The sequence below is a fragment of the Pholis gunnellus genome (genome assembly GCF_910591455.1).
Source record: "Pholis gunnellus genome assembly, chromosome: 10".
Classification (NCBI taxonomy): domain Eukaryota; kingdom Metazoa; phylum Chordata; class Actinopteri; order Perciformes; family Pholidae; genus Pholis; species Pholis gunnellus.
Genome location: NC_136537.1, coordinates 10,278,252 through 10,295,019, shown reverse-complemented (window position 1 = coordinate 10,295,019; position 16,768 = coordinate 10,278,252). Strand labels below are relative to the sequence as shown.

At 43.0% G+C, this 16,768-nt stretch overlaps 2 protein-coding genes across 2 annotated transcripts; both read left to right on the top strand.

Moving 5' to 3' along the window:
- The first annotated feature begins 396 nt into the window (after window positions 1-396).
- fam193b (family with sequence similarity 193 member B) lies at window positions 397-10,772 on the top strand. The gene is made up of 10 exons (XM_079167456.1): window positions 397-651; window positions 1,899-2,177; window positions 2,835-3,018; window positions 4,411-4,629; window positions 6,110-6,521; window positions 6,648-6,831; window positions 6,970-7,203; window positions 7,737-8,805; window positions 8,890-8,965; window positions 9,110-10,772. Exons 1-10 carry the CDS (start codon window positions 493-495, stop codon window positions 9,204-9,206), a joined length of 2,913 nt encoding a protein of 970 aa, XP_079023582.1. The 5' UTR covers window positions 397-492; the 3' UTR covers window positions 9,207-10,772.
- A 157-nt stretch (window positions 10,773-10,929) lies between these two features.
- ddx41 (DEAD (Asp-Glu-Ala-Asp) box polypeptide 41) lies at window positions 10,930-16,546 on the top strand. Its single transcript, XM_079168066.1, has 17 exons — window positions 10,930-11,083; window positions 12,256-12,351; window positions 12,462-12,612; window positions 12,725-12,799; window positions 12,909-12,969; window positions 13,057-13,193; window positions 13,311-13,383; window positions 13,477-13,630; window positions 13,780-13,916; window positions 14,164-14,326; window positions 14,505-14,636; window positions 14,764-14,835; window positions 14,932-15,028; window positions 15,354-15,503; window positions 15,631-15,702; window positions 15,843-15,953; window positions 16,135-16,546. Exons 1-17 carry the CDS (start codon window positions 11,057-11,059, stop codon window positions 16,269-16,271), a joined length of 1,845 nt encoding a protein of 614 aa, XP_079024192.1. The 5' UTR covers window positions 10,930-11,056; the 3' UTR covers window positions 16,272-16,546.
- Window positions 16,547-16,768: the final 222 nt, after the last annotated feature.

Here is a 16,768-nt window from a genome sequence, read left to right as displayed (position 1 = left end):
ACTGCTACATCTCATTTTCTTTCGATACCAATATATTTATTTTTTAAATATAGACTGTACATTAAGCAAAATGTCTTCATATTAAAGATTAATACGTATTTAGCTTGCATACAATCACATTATATTATATTCGCTAACACTAAAACCGTCCGTTTGAATAGCCAGTGTAAACGGGAAGATGTGTTTAATTGTCTTTTCATACGGTAAAGAAAAAAGTAGGAGGAGAGGGTTGCCCTTACTAAACATGGCGGCGTCTGGCTTCACTGCCTGAGTCTGGTTTCAGTTGTAGCCTCCGAATGGGAGTGAAGCCGCTTTGCCAGCAGTATCTTTAACCTATGAACTCCTGAGTGTGCCAGTACTCCGCCATATTGACTGTTGTCTTGACTGGAGGAGATAGAGAACATTTTGAGGTCCGAAAGAAACGAAAGTGTGCTCTACAAATCATCGAAACTGGTGCAAACTTGGCCAAAGCGTATTTTAACCACCACCGTAATGGCGAGGAAGAAAAGCAAGCAGCAAGGGGTCGCCCAGAAGGAGCTTGCGCCCGGACAGCAGACCGCACCGAAGAGCCCAGTCTCTCCCGGCGATGCAGCTGACGGTGGCGGCGGAGATGCTGGGCTGGATAGGTTGGCTACTACCAGGGCGAACCAGGTAGGTTAGCTAGCATCGAGCCAATCGCTGCGTTTAAAACAACCCTAGCTAGCCTCTGAGCTAGCACATCTCTGCTAATCCAAGCATCCCCCATTGTGCTTTTATTTTATGTGGCTACATCCTGCAGAGGTGAAGTTATATGCATCCGCTGGCTGGGTTGAACGCTATTTCAATCTTTATGTAGTAGTCTTGGCTGTTGAGCGTAGTATGTAATTAAATAAATAACACGCTCAACTTAGCGAGCAGACTCGTCCCCAACAGGCAGTGTGGCTAGCATTGCAGCCCCTCTCCTCTGCTGGACAGGTGACATTGTGCCTTGGACGGGTCGTCCCATTTTCAGCGTTTACAATTGCCCATCCACCCAGCTAACCTTAGCCAGAGGGCTAGCCGGGCTATCGTCTCCAGCTAGCGTGCTGCAAACGTGCTTACTGCCTACACTTGAACCCATCCACAGGAACCACTCAGCCAACAGTAGCTAAACAGCTGCTAGCTAGCTAATTAGCTTGTTAGCTGAACGAGATAACGGGTAAATAATAAGGCTAGCTAACTCATAGACACGGTTTGGAGTTGTTTATTTGACTCTATTACACTGTTACTCTTCTTTGTGTTGCTGTACTGCACTATTCTATCGGAGTTTGACAGGAGCTAATGTTCAAAGTTTCAATGCGTGCAGTTATCAGCCAGTGTTGCCTAGCTAACGTTAGATAAGTCAGTAACGTTAGCTACTTAAGTTGAGGGTGAACGTTAACCTTTAAAAGAGAAGACGGTGCGCTGCAGGCTGGACCACTGTCACATCAGCGACCAGCTAACCTTACAACTGACCTCTGAGCTTCACTACTTGCTGCTTGGGTTGAGTCTATACATTTTATACCACATGTGCAAGATGCCCGTCTAGACGAGTCTCATAACTACATATTACACAATGTTTAGGCAGAATTGTGTCGTGCATTTGTAAACTTTGAATAACCTGGTTATCTAAAAGGTAACATAGTGTATCACTTTATGATACAATTATGTGATATCTAGAAAATACTGGGAAATATCTATGATACATAACTCTTTTTTTATAGAGGTGTTGATTCAACCTTTTAACTGGAGGGCGTTTTCTATCACAAATTGGCTGTGTGATCGCCCACTATGTTTAGTAGGCATTGTCAAATTTCTTCTGACCTATCGGACTCTATATTTATTCTAGTGTTCAACTGGTAACCACAGTCGACCTCTTCATCCTCTCTTTCTCCCCCTAGCCTATGCACACCTGCTGCCTCCTATGCCACCGAGAGTTTAAGGACTGGGGAGCAGGCTCGGTGAACGGACTCCCCGGTGGCCATGGGACCAAGCTGGCTGATGCTGTGCCCGCGCTCTCCCAGGCCTTATTGCGGGAGGCGCCAGGGCGTAAGCTTGCTGATGCAGTGCCCTCGCTGTCTCAGTCTCTGCTGGGAGAGGTGCCTCTGTGGATATGTCAGAGCTGCTGCAAGAGTGTGGAAGAGGAGGAGAGGCGGAGCACCCAGGAGCAACCCACGCCGGTAAATAAAAGGGGACTGATTTGGGTCGTATGTCTGGATCCTTTTCACGACTTCTTTTAACTTATTTTTGGTTAAACTTTGTTGGCGTCTGTCGACTGAGGTAATCCCATCTTTATTCATCCTACGAGGCATTGCATTTGCACGAGCTTACTCACTAAATATATCTGTCTAATGTAATGTTGGATTCAATACGTTTAAACACGTAGTCTACTTTTTGCCTCTTCATAAGTAGCTTATTTTCTATGCGTGTCTCTGTGGCATATGTATCAGCAGCAGCTATTACCTTTGCTGTCTCTTGGTTGCTTCTACATGAATGCTTTACATGAAATGCAAATTTTGAAGACTTCTCTATCAACACACTTAAGCTGAACTGCAGATGGAACAATATGTTCTAGATGTTTTGTTGGTATTTTGCTCAAACTTGCAGATGTTCAAAACAGCAAAAAACGAACAGATTGAGGAATTGTTTAACAGTCCCCTGCAGTGATTTTTATTTTGTTTACCCAATATTTACTAATGCATTTAAAGAGTATGTTGCTTGTCGCTCCCTTCAATGTATTACAAGCTAATATTGGTAGTTACTTGGTGCCAAATGTAAGCCGATGTATACAGCCCTGTGATTAACCATTTGTTGTTGTCTTTTTTGTTTTAATTCAGGTACCATTGTCACACTCTTCCTCCTGTAAGTCCCAGAGCTGTGGCAACGGTTACCCGGAGCAAAGTACTGTGGATTGGGACCCGAGTTCCTTCCTGTCAGCCCACAAACTGTCAGGTCTCTGGAACTCTGCCCACACCAACGGAGGGGAACACTGCAACCACAACACTTCACACTCACAACAAGGTCTGTCATCCCTGCTCCAAAAAACATTTAATGACAATGACAGTGATTGCTGTAAACTCAGGTTTCAGTCATGTGAAATGGACACACGTTAGGTTAGAATCAGAGCTCTACGGGTGGCTTGTTTGCTGTCTTACTTAGCGATAAATGTGTGATACAATTTTGGCCACTCTGTTCAGGAGTTGGTCTATTACGTCTTAGAAATACAAAGAGGCATCACGTAGAAGCTGACAACGCTCTACTTCCTGAGGTCCTTAGAGAAAAATAGACTTTGAAATCAAGATGATTTAACTAAATCAGAGAGTATGATTAGGACTAAAATAGCAAGAAGAACACTGTGGATTTTGCACAAAAACATTGCACATTTTTTTTTCCTTTTTAATTAATTTAATTCACATTGAAGAACACCAACTGCTTTGCGTAGAAATGAAAGTGTTTGCATGCTGTGCTTTAATCAGAGTCAAATATCGGTGTCAGTGGAAAGGTCACAGCAAAGCAGAGGCAATTGTCTAAACTTGTATAGTTATTCTGGCAAAATGTTCATGTATTGGATTCAGTTATTCCATCCAATCAATTCTGCCAAAGTCTTTAGAGCTACAAAAACTGCAGATCTAAGCATCTGTTGCATGCCTGAACTTGCAGCTTTCCAATATAATGACGACTCAAGATAATTGACCCTCAAAAACACTCTTTCATAGGTGTGGTGAACAGTGATCATCTCTCACACGCATTGTGATTCTTTTTTTTTTCTTGAAATATTCAGCTTTAATGTACAAAACTGCTCAAATGGAATTGTAAAATTGTCTATTATTGATTTTCCGGGAAGTATTGTTGTCATAAAGTAAGACAGAAAAATGTGGAACTCAAAAATTGAGATGCATTAAGTTTCGTGAAGATGTTTTTCCATCCCACAGTAAGACTGCAGTTATTATCACTTTGTCATTTGACTGTTCAGTGGTTTAATAGGACTCTTATTACAAAGTAGCACTACCTAGCTGTAACATGTTCTCTCCATAACAGAGACGCATGATGTCCTGGGGCTGAGAAAGGCAGTTGTTTATAGAATGGGAAGCATGGTCTGTCAGTCAGCTGTGATCTTTGCTTTTTATCTGTTGTCTTCCTGTTTCTTGGCTCCAATCAAAACACTTTTGCAGAGGCTGTTTATATACCATCGTAAATGTTTAACCGGGTATAAATAGTATGTTACTATGTCCTAATTCCTCATTTCTATTAGGTTAGTGTTAAGGGGTTTTAACCTTCAGGGCTAAACGTTTCTTTCAATGCTGATTTCTTTCTCGTAGCAGTAAGAAATGTGGCTTCATTGTAACCGTTGTCGTATTGTCTTAAATCCTCATCACCGCCATTTGAAATTCATTGGACATTTGTCATCTCCAGGTATAACAGCAGGATCAGCCTGTCATGAGAAAAGAGGACTTCATGAAGCGCCTGGGAAATCTGCTAAAACGTCGGGGACTAAAGTCTGTCCCTACAGTCACCCGTCATCCCAAAATTCCAGCGGATCTTCTGCTGGGAACCCCCTGTCTACCTCAGCAGACCTTTGTAAGACCACTCCCAAGCACTTCAAGACCATGTGCCGTCGACCAACGCCACCAGGTAATAATACCTGTGACTCTTAGGATTCAATCGTATTTCATGAAATCAGAACCCAGGATAGAATCCACCTATCAAACTGAAGTTCTGCGGTGCCCAAACTATCGCACATAGAGACAGACAACCATGTGCACATTCACACCTGCGGGCGAGTCAGAGCCTCAGTCAAGAGTCCTCTGGACCACCCAAAGGACTCTTGACTGAGGACTCTGAATCCGGGCTCCTTTTGCTGTGAGGTGACGGTGCTAGCCAATACACCACCGCGCAGCCCCAAACAGTTACTATACACCAGCGATATAGTGGAAAATAAATCTTTAAAATGAACAGGAATTACAATTCAAGTCTAAATCTCCTGAATTAACCAACAAATTGATGAAAACTTAAACAGGAATTCAAATTCTGCATAAAATGAGAATACAATGTAAACATTCAATCCCAATTAAGTCACAAACTAGTGAAAACAAACTTGATAGATACTAAACACAACTCCCTCAGCTGTGCAGTCTGTCGGTGTGCTGCTGACGCATGACGTAGTACACGGATGAGGAAGAGGAGCAGAGAATGAGGAAGAAGACGAGCAGGATTATAAGACGTAAACAAATAAGTGAATTGAATAAATCCGCCGCCTTGTGACTGATACCCGATCCAGCTACTCGAGTCGGTATCGGCCCGATTTGGTTATGGGATCAGTGCGTACCTACGTCTAAGAGAAGAGGAGCACTTGCATTAATTGGCCTCCTCGTTTGAGGTAGTGTGTGTATATAGACGGGTGATAATACCAGGGGTCGCATTTATAACCGCTGCATATGCACAAATTCTCATCAGCTATAAGATAGTGTTAAAGAACTGCAGAACAGAGCAATGATACTGTGCAGTCTTAGTTTTCATTAAGTGTTTGTAAGTAAAATCGCTGCAGTGAACACAACTTTATTTGTTCATTCATGGTTTATTCCATAGTGACAGATGCAGCACACAGTACACAGACAAACTGTAAACAGCTATGTGATGAGAGTATCAGAGCTCACTGGAGAAGAGGAGTCACCGCGGTGATGTCACTCCTCTTCTCCAGTCACCTCACCTGGCAAATCGTCACCACCTGCACATAAGGATCGTGTGACACTTGCGATGTGTTATGTTGCACGATAGATACTCTGGCACTGTTACAACGACGTAAATGGAAGAAATGGGAGGGAAGGAGTGTTCTTCCTCTCGGTAGTCTCCGTGATTCACTGTAAAGACCCATCGATCAGGAGCTCAGTTTGTGAGCCTGGACCAGCTGCTCACATTTAGATGTTGATTTGGGATTTATCAAATGAAATGGCTCACTGGCAGGCGTCAAAGGTTTTATAAATCTGAATGTTTTGGCATACGTGCATATCATTTGGTGGGGATCCTACTCACTGTTTTATAAATGAGACCCCTGAACACAAACTGAAACACGATGTGATTTTAATTCCTTATTTTCATGTTTTCCATTATCCAGGTGAAGCCTTTCACCCCAGTGACCACCATCAACACACAGACTTGTCGGTACCCCCCAACAGTCCCACTGGCCTGTCTTCCCAGCATTCCTCCCTCCTGCCCCCAAAGCTGAACTCTGGGCAGCACGGCCACGTAACGTCCTCGTCCGGCACCGGGGTGGCAGCCCATGCTCCCTTCTCCCCGCTGGTACCAAACCTCCACAGCCCCACCGCCAAACTCAACTCTTCCAGTCCAGACAGCCCAACAGCTGTCCATAAGCCCAGCCCGTGCAAAAACTCCCACATTCCTGCTGTGAACACGCAACACAGCAAACTGGGCACGTCTATCATGGGCTGTAACCACCCGTGTAATGGACACAGTGCAGGGACAGTGGCCACTTCAAATGTGGGCCACCTGACAGCTGGGGCCTGCAGGTTAGTGTCCCACTGTCAACATTGCTTTGCTGTTTTGCTGTAGGATGGAATTGCTTCTGTAGCTTTATTGATTTGAAATACAAATGCCTTCTGAGGGTCATTGTCAATTGTTTTTGTTTTTAAAAGGGACCAAGCATGTAAGGGGCACAAAATGACGAATGGGACGTTGTGCCACCCTTCGTCTGAGCTGGAGGAGGGGGAGGATGAAGACAGCAGCTCTGAGAGGAGCTCCTGTGCCTCCTCTTCCACCAACCAGAAGGACGGGAAGTACTGCGACTGCTGCTACTGCGAGTTCTTTGGACACAACGCGGTACTTTGAAACGTTTTGTTGCCCTCCTCTTTTTCAGTAGTACTTAATAGTTGCCTTTGCTTTTAGATACTTCTTAAACGTTTAATAAAAAGCTAACATGAAAATATCCTGTTATGTATTTTTTTTCTTTGGTCACAGCCTCCAGCTGCACCAACCAGCCGAAACTACGCTGAGATCCGAGAGAAGCTCCGCTCCCGTCTGACCCGGCGTAAAGAGGAGGTCCCTCAGCGTCAGGATTCAGACCTGACCGTGGCCGGTGCCATCGACAACCGGGACGTAGATGAGCTGCTAGACTTTATTAACAGTTCTGAGCCCAAACCTGTCAACAGTGCCAAGGCGGCCAAAAGGGCCCGACACAAACAAAAAAAGAAGGTGCGGTAACTTTTCAAATGTTTGAATGTTTTTTTCATTTTAATTTGAATATTTATCATCTAATGTATGGAAACGGGTATTGTATTAAACATGTTTATACTATCACTCATACAACTTTATTAAATATGTCATTTAATTAACATGTATTCTTCAAAAACCCTTTTTTGTTTTTTAAACAAAAGAAGCCATAATAACCTACAAGAACTTTAAAATTGTAAAATTGCCAGGATTTAGAATTACACTCATAATCCCTTTAATTTCAGTCTGAGCAGCTGTGGGACACATTTGGTTTGCATTAGCATTAACTGAAAGGTCCAGTGCATTTTGAGTGATCTATTTGCTGAAGTAGAATATAGTATTCAACATTACAATGTTGTTATTCGTGTATAATCACCTGAAACTAGAATCGTTGTGTTTTTGTTAGTTTAGAATGAGCCGTTCATATCCACAGTCCTCCTCCTGGAACTGTGGACGTTTTCATTCGTAGTGCATATATTTGCGTGTCTCTCAAGCCTGTACCCTTTCTGTTTCAGGAAAAAGCTCAGCAGGGCATGGGTGCTGCAGGCAGTGACCCCCACTCCAATCCATGCGAGCTTATCGACGACGACGAGCCCCTCCCTGACGGTTCAGAAGCCAGTCGGTTGCTTGATTGGCCCCAGCTGGAGCTCGAGCGCGTCAACAGTTTCCTCACCAGTCGGCTCGAAGAGATTAAGAACACCATAAAAGACTCAATCCGGGCCTCGTTTAGCATGTACGACCTCAATCTGGATGTTAATGACTTCCCAAAGAAGGCGGCCACGTTGGAGGGAAACCATTTACTGTCGCATCTCAATGGTTCCTCTGACCTGCAGCAGATAGACCTCGACTTGGCCCCTCTTTCGCTGGGAACCTTTAAGAGCCACCTGGACCTGGTTAATGGATGGGAGGACACAACCACAGTCTCCTCCCCTAACACCCCCACCACCACCACCACTTCCACGTCATCAGGGGTCCCTGCTGGACCCAAGGACATTCAGCGGTTGCACACTACCCCCAGTCTCTCGAAGCTCATAAGGGTTCGGTCCCCAGAAAGATGCACTTCCACTGGATCTGACAGTTCGCCACAGGTGCCAGCTCAAGCTACAGCTAAATCAAACGAGGATGCCCCTGATCCCAGGAACACAACAGCTGGGAATGGTGGGGCAAAGTCAAAGAAGAATAAAAAGCAGCAGCAAAGGCAGGAGCAATCTGTGTCGGAGCAAAATTCCCACAAACCAACCAAAGCTGCCTCCGGGAATGACGCGCAGAAAAGCAACGAGTGTAAAGAAACGTCTTCTAACGGCTCAAAGGCTGGGAACAAACAGCCCCAGCACTCTGCAGACAACCAGAGAAATGGGCCCAAGAAAGCTGAGGAGGGCAGATTTTCTAAACATGCGGCAAACGGCGGTCTCTCGAATGCACAACGGGGGAAAGGTGACACAGAAACAAGAGGCGGTCGGTCTGAGCAGGATTCAGAAAGCAAAGCTCACCCCAGCGTTCCAGCAAATGGGCAGCAACAGCAGCAAGCCAAGGGGAAAAATAAGAAGAACAAGAACAAGGGTGAAAAATCTGGCGGTGCTATCGGTACAATAAACTATCTTTAATGTGCAAAAATTCAATTGTTTCCTAACCGGTAATGTGTAACTAATGTTCAATCTTTATTCCTAGATGATGTATTTCTCCCTAAAGATGTCGATCCAACAGAATTGGATGAGATTGATCGGGAAGTGGAATACTTCAAAAGGTAGGTTTATCATGGCAGTGTATCAGGGTACTTTTTAAAAACACTTTGAGCTAAAACTGTTGTATTGCTTACAAGTGACGCATCAATAAAACTGTGCATTCCTCCTCTTCTTCTTTTTCTTTTGTCCACCCTCGTCCCCTCTAGGTTTTGCCTTGATTCTGCAAAACAAACTCGCCAGAAGGTAGCAGTGAATTGGTCCAACTTCACCCTCAAAAAGGTTCCTTCCAATGCAGCTCAATAACTTGGACGAGTGCCAGAAAAACAACTTCACACCACAAACTCTTTCAGTAGAGCCCCGTTTGGCCTGAGGCCTTCTCTCATTCCCTGTTTTCTTCTCTTCCTTACTAAGCCAAGGGACCCTGGTTCACAAATCATACTTTCCATTCAGAGGACTGAAACATAACTCGTGGCTGACAAGCCAGGGATCATTCTCAAGGCCAACTGTACCCTTTGCTATGTTCACTAAATGAGAGATGCAAAAATGGAAAAAAAGTCTGTTGAATCCACTGCATCCATGTGCTTACGTATGTAGTATGTAAACAATTACCTTAAATGAAATAAATGTTTTTATCACAAATCTGAGACATTTTAACGTTGTTAAACTTCTGAATTCCAATTAGTTTAATTTGGTGCTCATCATGCATTACATTCAGTATCGCTAGTTTCAGGCTCAACACACCAATCGCAGCAGACAACTGTCAAAAAGCAGCACAAGACAACATTTTGACTTAATAGGAACAGCGGTGGAGACAACTGCATTGATTTCACTCAAAAACAGACTGCAGTGCATTCAGTGGTCTCTCAATATTTAATTGTGATCATCAAATGATTTAGTTATCAGTTGTCCAAAATGAAATGATAAACAATTGGTTACCTACCTGCTACACTGTTGTTGTTTTGTATGAAATTAAAGTTTTTTAGAAACCAACATGAATGTTTGACAGTGCAGTACACCAACAATGCTAATATTAATTTAAATATGCTGTCTCGCAGGATGCATCTTAAAAACTATAAATCTATTGAAGTACCAATGCAAATACACATGATGTGTCCAACAGTCACAGCTAAATACTGTCCCCCAGTTCTGTATTGGGCGAACATAAATGTGTCTGTTGCTTCGCTGTCGATCCTCCCTTGGTGTTAATCTTGAACATTTATATCTTTTTTTTTAATAGTGATATCCAGTATACACTTTGCCATCTGTAGAACGAAGTCATTTAGCCCAGTTTTCTCACTCCTAACTGTTCTATTAACCTCTATATCCCAGCAGTGACAGGTACACCAGTGTGCAACGTTGGAACCATCACACATTGTTTGGCACAGTTCATTTCAATGCTTGTACATATTGAGTGATTATTTAGGGCCCTTTTGAGCCTTTTCATGCGTTTCTCGGGGTTGTCTGTGAGATATATTTTCAACCATACTACTCTTTTCCCTGTACTGTGACCTTGGTGGCACCCTGTACCTCAGCTAGTCTATCGAAGTCCAAGTCTTGATGATCTTTTGATGAGAAATATCACTGAAGACTTGATACCTTTGGGACAAGGGCCTTGGGATTTACGCTAGTAACCATGTGTTTAGCTGATGGCTTTCATTGAGGTGGATCATGTCTTTCCTGAACCTGTGCTGAGATTTTGTTCTGATGCTTTACAGGTTATATTCAATTAGAGAAGATTATCTTAATGTTTCGAATGTAGATTTATACTATATCAATAATAGCCAAGTGTATGTTGGCTTGTTTCTTTTCTCTTTTTGTTTTTTTAATTCACTTTTTATACTGTGAAAAATCTTTCGTTCCGAAAGATTAAAAACAATACCGTTTTGACAAAAATAAAGTGTGGTGTTTGCTTTCTAAGATTATCTTTTGGTTTGGGTTTCCATGCACGAGCTGCCTCTCCAGCACCAGGCGGAGTCGCTTAGAAATGTTTGGCTGCCGCGTCCCGTACGGTTTGACCCTTCCAGTGTTCCGTACAGAGGCTACTTGTGTTGTGTAAACATGTGGATTAGGTATATTTATTGAATTCTGTGAGTATTTGGTCAACAGCTCCGTAGCTTTAGTACATAGAGGACGTTACTGTATTCATAAATACAATGGAGAACGAACATGGACCCAAAAAGGTAAGAAATGCGTAAGCTATCAATGACGTTATGATGTTACGCTAGCTAGCTAGCTAGCCCTGGCTAAAGTTAGCTAGTCCTAGCTTAGTGTCATGTGCTCTGCTTACGTACACAATGTTATCAATGACGTATTTAAAGTCGTTGGAACAGGTCAACGAAAAGCGTTAAACTAAAATGTATGATTAATATGGGCCTTTCAATCAGATTTTGTATGAATGTAAACCGCGTTCGTTAAAACTCAACGACCAGCTAACGTTAGCCACACTTCACGGTGCCACAACATTCATGGTCAACAAGCAACGGTGACGTTTATATTTTCCTAAAAGCGCATACTTTGGGTCATTTTTGGCACAACAGCCCCAATCAAGGAAACTGTGCAAATGTCAGACCAATCATAGGTCTATCAAGGATATTCTACTTCTGCTGAGCATTGATGAACCCCACAAAGAAGATATCGTATTTAAACAGCACTTTCCCGCAGAAATCATTACAACGTTTAGTGTTATTTGTTTGCACACTCCCTCGAGGTGCATGCCATTCTCAACAAGCAGGTACAACCTAAACCAGTTTTAAGAAAGGCCTTCACGTGGTGTGTTGCACTGTCCTGTCCTAAATATACAGCTAGGTCACCGAGTCCTTATAATAAGAGTTTAATACTTAATCACAGGATATTAAAAGGCAAAAGAGATGTGTTGCTTCCATTGCCAAAGCTTTGATAAAACCAATCTTAAAATGAGAGCTAAATAAAGGAGAGTTGTCAGAAAGGATGTAGTTTTGTCCCTTCAGCTGATTGAAATGTTTACAGTTAAACTGCCACCTGCAGAAGTGTATGTAAAACAAATTCATATAATATAATGGCATAAGCTTAAATGTGTTTGTTTGAACATCTAATATTATCTGTGTCAAAATACTATTGCCATACTGTGCATCTATGTAGCACATTATATATGACTGTGCTGTATACAGATCGATCACATCCAAGTAATATATAAGTATGAAAATGCATTGTGGTAATCTCTAGTACCATTACATGTATGATCTGCGTATACATTTCTGGCTGCTTTGCATGCCTTGGAAGGACTTTCACCGGATGTATTTTAAGGCTAATGTGGCTGAATGCTGAGCTCTAACCCAGAGATAATACCACCGATACTGATACTGTGTTTGTTCAGAGGTCCCACGGGGAGGACGACAGGTCTGGCTCAGAAAGATCAGAGGACGACGATTATGTTCCGTATGTTCCCGTCAAAATACGGAAACACCAAATGGTAAGTTATGATTGCGATAAAAGGTTTATCATTATTTAAAACATAATTGTATTTAGAGTTTCCTTATGTGTATCAACATCTCATCCTGTTGCCACATATGTACCGGACAGCTGCAGAAGATGTTACGTCTGCGAGGAAAGGCAGTGGACGAGGACCAGAACGGCAGTGGGGAGGAGCAGAGGGACGAGGATGACGGTCTTGGTCCACGCTCCACTGTCAGCCTTCTCGACCAGCATCAGCACCTCAAGGAAAAAGCAGAAGGTATACGACCCACTCTGGATTATGATTGTTGTTGTTGTCATCATGCTGCTCATTAAAGTTCACCACATCGGGTCTGTGATTTCTCACCTGCTGTATGTTTGTGTGTCTACAGCCCGTAAGGAGTCGGCGAAGGAGAAGCAGCTGAAAGAGGAAGAGAAGATTCTTGAGAGCGTCGCAGAGGGAAGAGGTAAAATGATAAGGCTGTGAAGTTCAAATGTTTGAACTTACAGATGTTAAAGCGGTTTCATCAAAAATACTGAAAACTAATTCTTTAATTAAATCTTCCCCCCTTTAAGCTCTGATGTCTGTGAAGGAAATGGCCAAAGGTATCATATATGATGATCCCATAAAAACAAGGTGTGTTCTTGAACAGTGAATTCTATAAAGTAACATTTTTTGTTGAGTTTTGTTTCACTTTATATTTAACGTAAATGTTCTTTATAGCTGGAAGGCGCCACGCTACATCCTGAACATGCCAAACACCCGACATGAGCGCGTCAGGAAGAAGTTTCACATCCTGGTTGATGGAGACGGCATCCCTCCTCCAATCAAAAGTTTCAGGGAGATGAAGCTTCCACCAGGTTATAACGCGCTCCCTCTCCCACACATGAAATCACATTGTCTTTTCTCTGCGAGAGCCTTTTAGCGGTCCCACATGAATCGACGACTGGCAACAGATCTGTTTACTGTTTTTGCAGCATTTCTAAAAGGTTTGAAAAAGAAGGGGATTGTGCATCCGACGCCAATTCAAATTCAAGGAATTCCTACAGTGTAAGTACAGGAAATGCACATATGCTATACAAAATATGTAGCGTATGTTAAGTGCGTGTTAACTGTTCGTGAACTGACGGGGTTTGTCTGTAGTCTGTCAGGTCGAGACATGATCGGCATCGCCTTCACTGGTTCTGGAAAGACTTTGGTCTTCACTCTGCCCATCATCATGTTTTCACTGGAGCAGGAGAAGAAGCTGCCTTTCTTCAAGAGAGAGGGACCGTATGGACTCATCATCTGTCCCTCCGTAAGACACACAAGACAAACAGCTTGAAATGCCTGATTGGTGGTTAAAAAAAAAAAAAAAACTTTAGACAGATGGCATTTACTGTGAGCAACCTTTTTGTTTTGCAACTGAGCATGTCTGATTTGAATACCTTTCCCCGAACACTCCAGCGAGAGTTGGCGAGGCAGACTCACGGCATCATTGAGTACTACTGCAAGCTGCTGGAGGAGGAAGGCACTCCTCAGCTACGCACCGCCCTCTGCATCGGAGGAATGTCTGTCAAGGACCAGATGGAGGTCGTAAATCAGTAAGTCGGAGTGACGCTTCTGTCTTCTCTCCAGAATTTCACTTCGAAGTAATGTCAAGCAAATGAATGCGTGATTCAGCTACATTCAATCATTCAGAAAGACATAATGCATTACAGAAATAATTCATAGCACGAGCAGTTAACATGACCATCTCAGGACCTATGCACAAATAATACGGCATTTTATAGCAATAAGTTCTGTTTGAGTTCATTTTCCACCTGAATCTGTGTCGTCTCTTGGTTGTAGCGGTGTCCACATGATGGTGGCTACCCCTGGCAGGCTGATGGACTTGCTGCAGAAGAAGATGGTGAGTCTGGACATCTGCCGCTACTTGGCTCTGGATGAGGCTGATAGGATGATTGACATGGGCTTTGAGGAAGACATCAGAACCATCTTCTCCTATTTCAAGGTGAGGTCCTTCTCCGCAGCAATGGATGCCAAATGACATTTCATCACGTGCATCTCCTGGTTGTTAAAGCCCTGGCAGGGGTGTTACTCATACGAAAATCTTGCCTTGAAAACTAAGCCTTGACTTTTTGAGGCTGCCAGACATTAAAAGTCCTATAATGTGTTATTTCTTTATCTAGGGACAAAGGCAAACACTGCTTTATAGCGCCACTATGCCTAAGAAGATCCAGAACTTTGCCAAGAGTGCGCTGGTCAAACCCATCACCATCAACGTGGGCAGGGCCGGAGCTGCCAGCTTGGATGTCATCCAGGTATGTACATTTGTCACCGTTTTCTGTTTAAGTCAGGGGAGTTGATTGCATTGCATTCCATTTATAAACCCACTGGTATAAAAAAAAAAGGTGTGAACTTAATAATAAATGCTTTGTTTGTGTGCAGGAAGTGGAATATGTCAAAGAAGAGGCCAAGATGGTGTACCTGCTGGAGTGTCTCCAGAAGACACCACCTCCTGTCAGTACCTCCACATGTTATGACATTGACATATGCTAAAAATCCGTAACTCAATCATGTCAAATTTGACAAAATGTTGTCTGTTCACATCAACAGGTGCTGATATTTGCTGAGAAGAAGGCCGACGTAGACGCCATCCATGAGTATCTGCTGCTAAAAGGTGTAGAGGCGGTGGCCATCCACGGAGGAAAAGGTACGCCTAAAAACACACAGCAGTCCGTACACAGTGCCGGCAGATGAATAGTGTATTTGGAGGAACCAAGCATCCCGTTTCAGGGAGCTTACATGTAAACAGCCTTTAACATCAACTGTCTTGTAGTTGCTCATCATTACCACCAGATGCCATCCTGCTTACAAATGTCACCGTTTCTGGTTAAAAGTTTCATCAACTCGTCCAAGGCGTAGAAAGTATTGCAGACACTTCTCTCTCGTTTTTTCATTTGTCACCGTCTTGCAAGATACGTTTTTTGCAATATTTGTTGATTTTTTTTTCTTTTGTGTGTGTGTGTGTGTTTCAGATCAGGAGGAAAGAACAAAAGCAATAGAGGCATTTAAAGAAGGAAAGAAAGATGTCTTAGTGGCCACAGATGTTGCCTCCAAGGGTCTGGATTTCCCAGCTATACAGCATGTAGTGAATTATGATATGTCTGAGGAGATAGAGAACTATGGTAAGAGGATATATATATATATATATACACACAGTATACAGCTTTGCCGTCTCAAAAGTGATACATTATATAATCATCAGTTCTCCTTTGATTGTTCGAGCTGGTTTGTTGAAATTGTTCGTTTCAGTCCATAGAATTGGAAGAACTGGACGATCAGGCAAGACCGGTATCGCCACAACGTTCATCAATAAAGGCTGCGGTAAGGAAAAATACCAGTCAAGACAAAAATCTAGTTTCTGTGTATTAGTATTGATTCTCAGAATATTGCCGACGTATTATTGAGAATTGTTCTAGTCAAGTGATAATTGCAGTAAGTTAACAGTAAGTCTCTCCCCATAGATGAGTCCGTGTTGATGGACCTTAAAGCTCTGCTAGTTGAGGCCAAGCAGAAGGTTCCTCCGGTCCTCCAGGTGCTCCAGACAGGAGACGAGACCATGCTGGACATCGGAGGTGAGTCGTTCACACCACATCGAGTTCACATGTCTTTCTCTAGCCCTCCATGCCCTCTATATATGGGTTACTCTATAACTACTTTGTGTGTCCTTCTAAACGTTCCTCTGATCATCTCAAATCCACAGCGTGGAGTGTTTGCGAACCCTTTCTGATGTACCTGATTCTCGTGTTTTCACAGTGGAGAGGGGCTGCACGTTCTGCGGAGGTCTGGGTCATCGTATTACAGACTGTCCGAAGTTGGAGGCCATGCAGACCAAGCAGGTCACCAACATCGGGCGAAAAGACTACCTGGCTCATAGCTCAATGGACTTCTAAGAGTTTTTGGGTTTTTTTTAATCAGAGAAAAGAGTCTCCAATGCTACACGGAACTGAGAAACCTGAGGAAATGGTACAGCTGTGTGTTTCATCACTGAATAAAGGAAGTGTATTTTTTTTATCCTCACCTGACATAGTTTGCAGGTCCGTCAGATGAATTTTATTTTTACCTCTTTTTTTTTTTTTTGTTGCCGGAAATCTGTCATACTTGTTCTTGATGCGTAGCCGTTGTTATTTTTGATATTCCAACTGTAAATAAAACCACTTTATCTGTTGATGATCTTTTACGTTTCTATCTGGAAAAAATATAAAGGTGTTGTACCGGTTTTGTAGGGAGGAAGGAAGTTGCTAATACAAGCTGTATAATGGAAAGGGAAGTTTGACTCAAGAAAACAGCAGTACACAACTTGTGTGCCCTTCCTTCCGCTGATCAGATCTTGACGTTTAGCGGGTTAGACTAACACTAATAGACATCAGAATGAATGCTGCTGGTGACG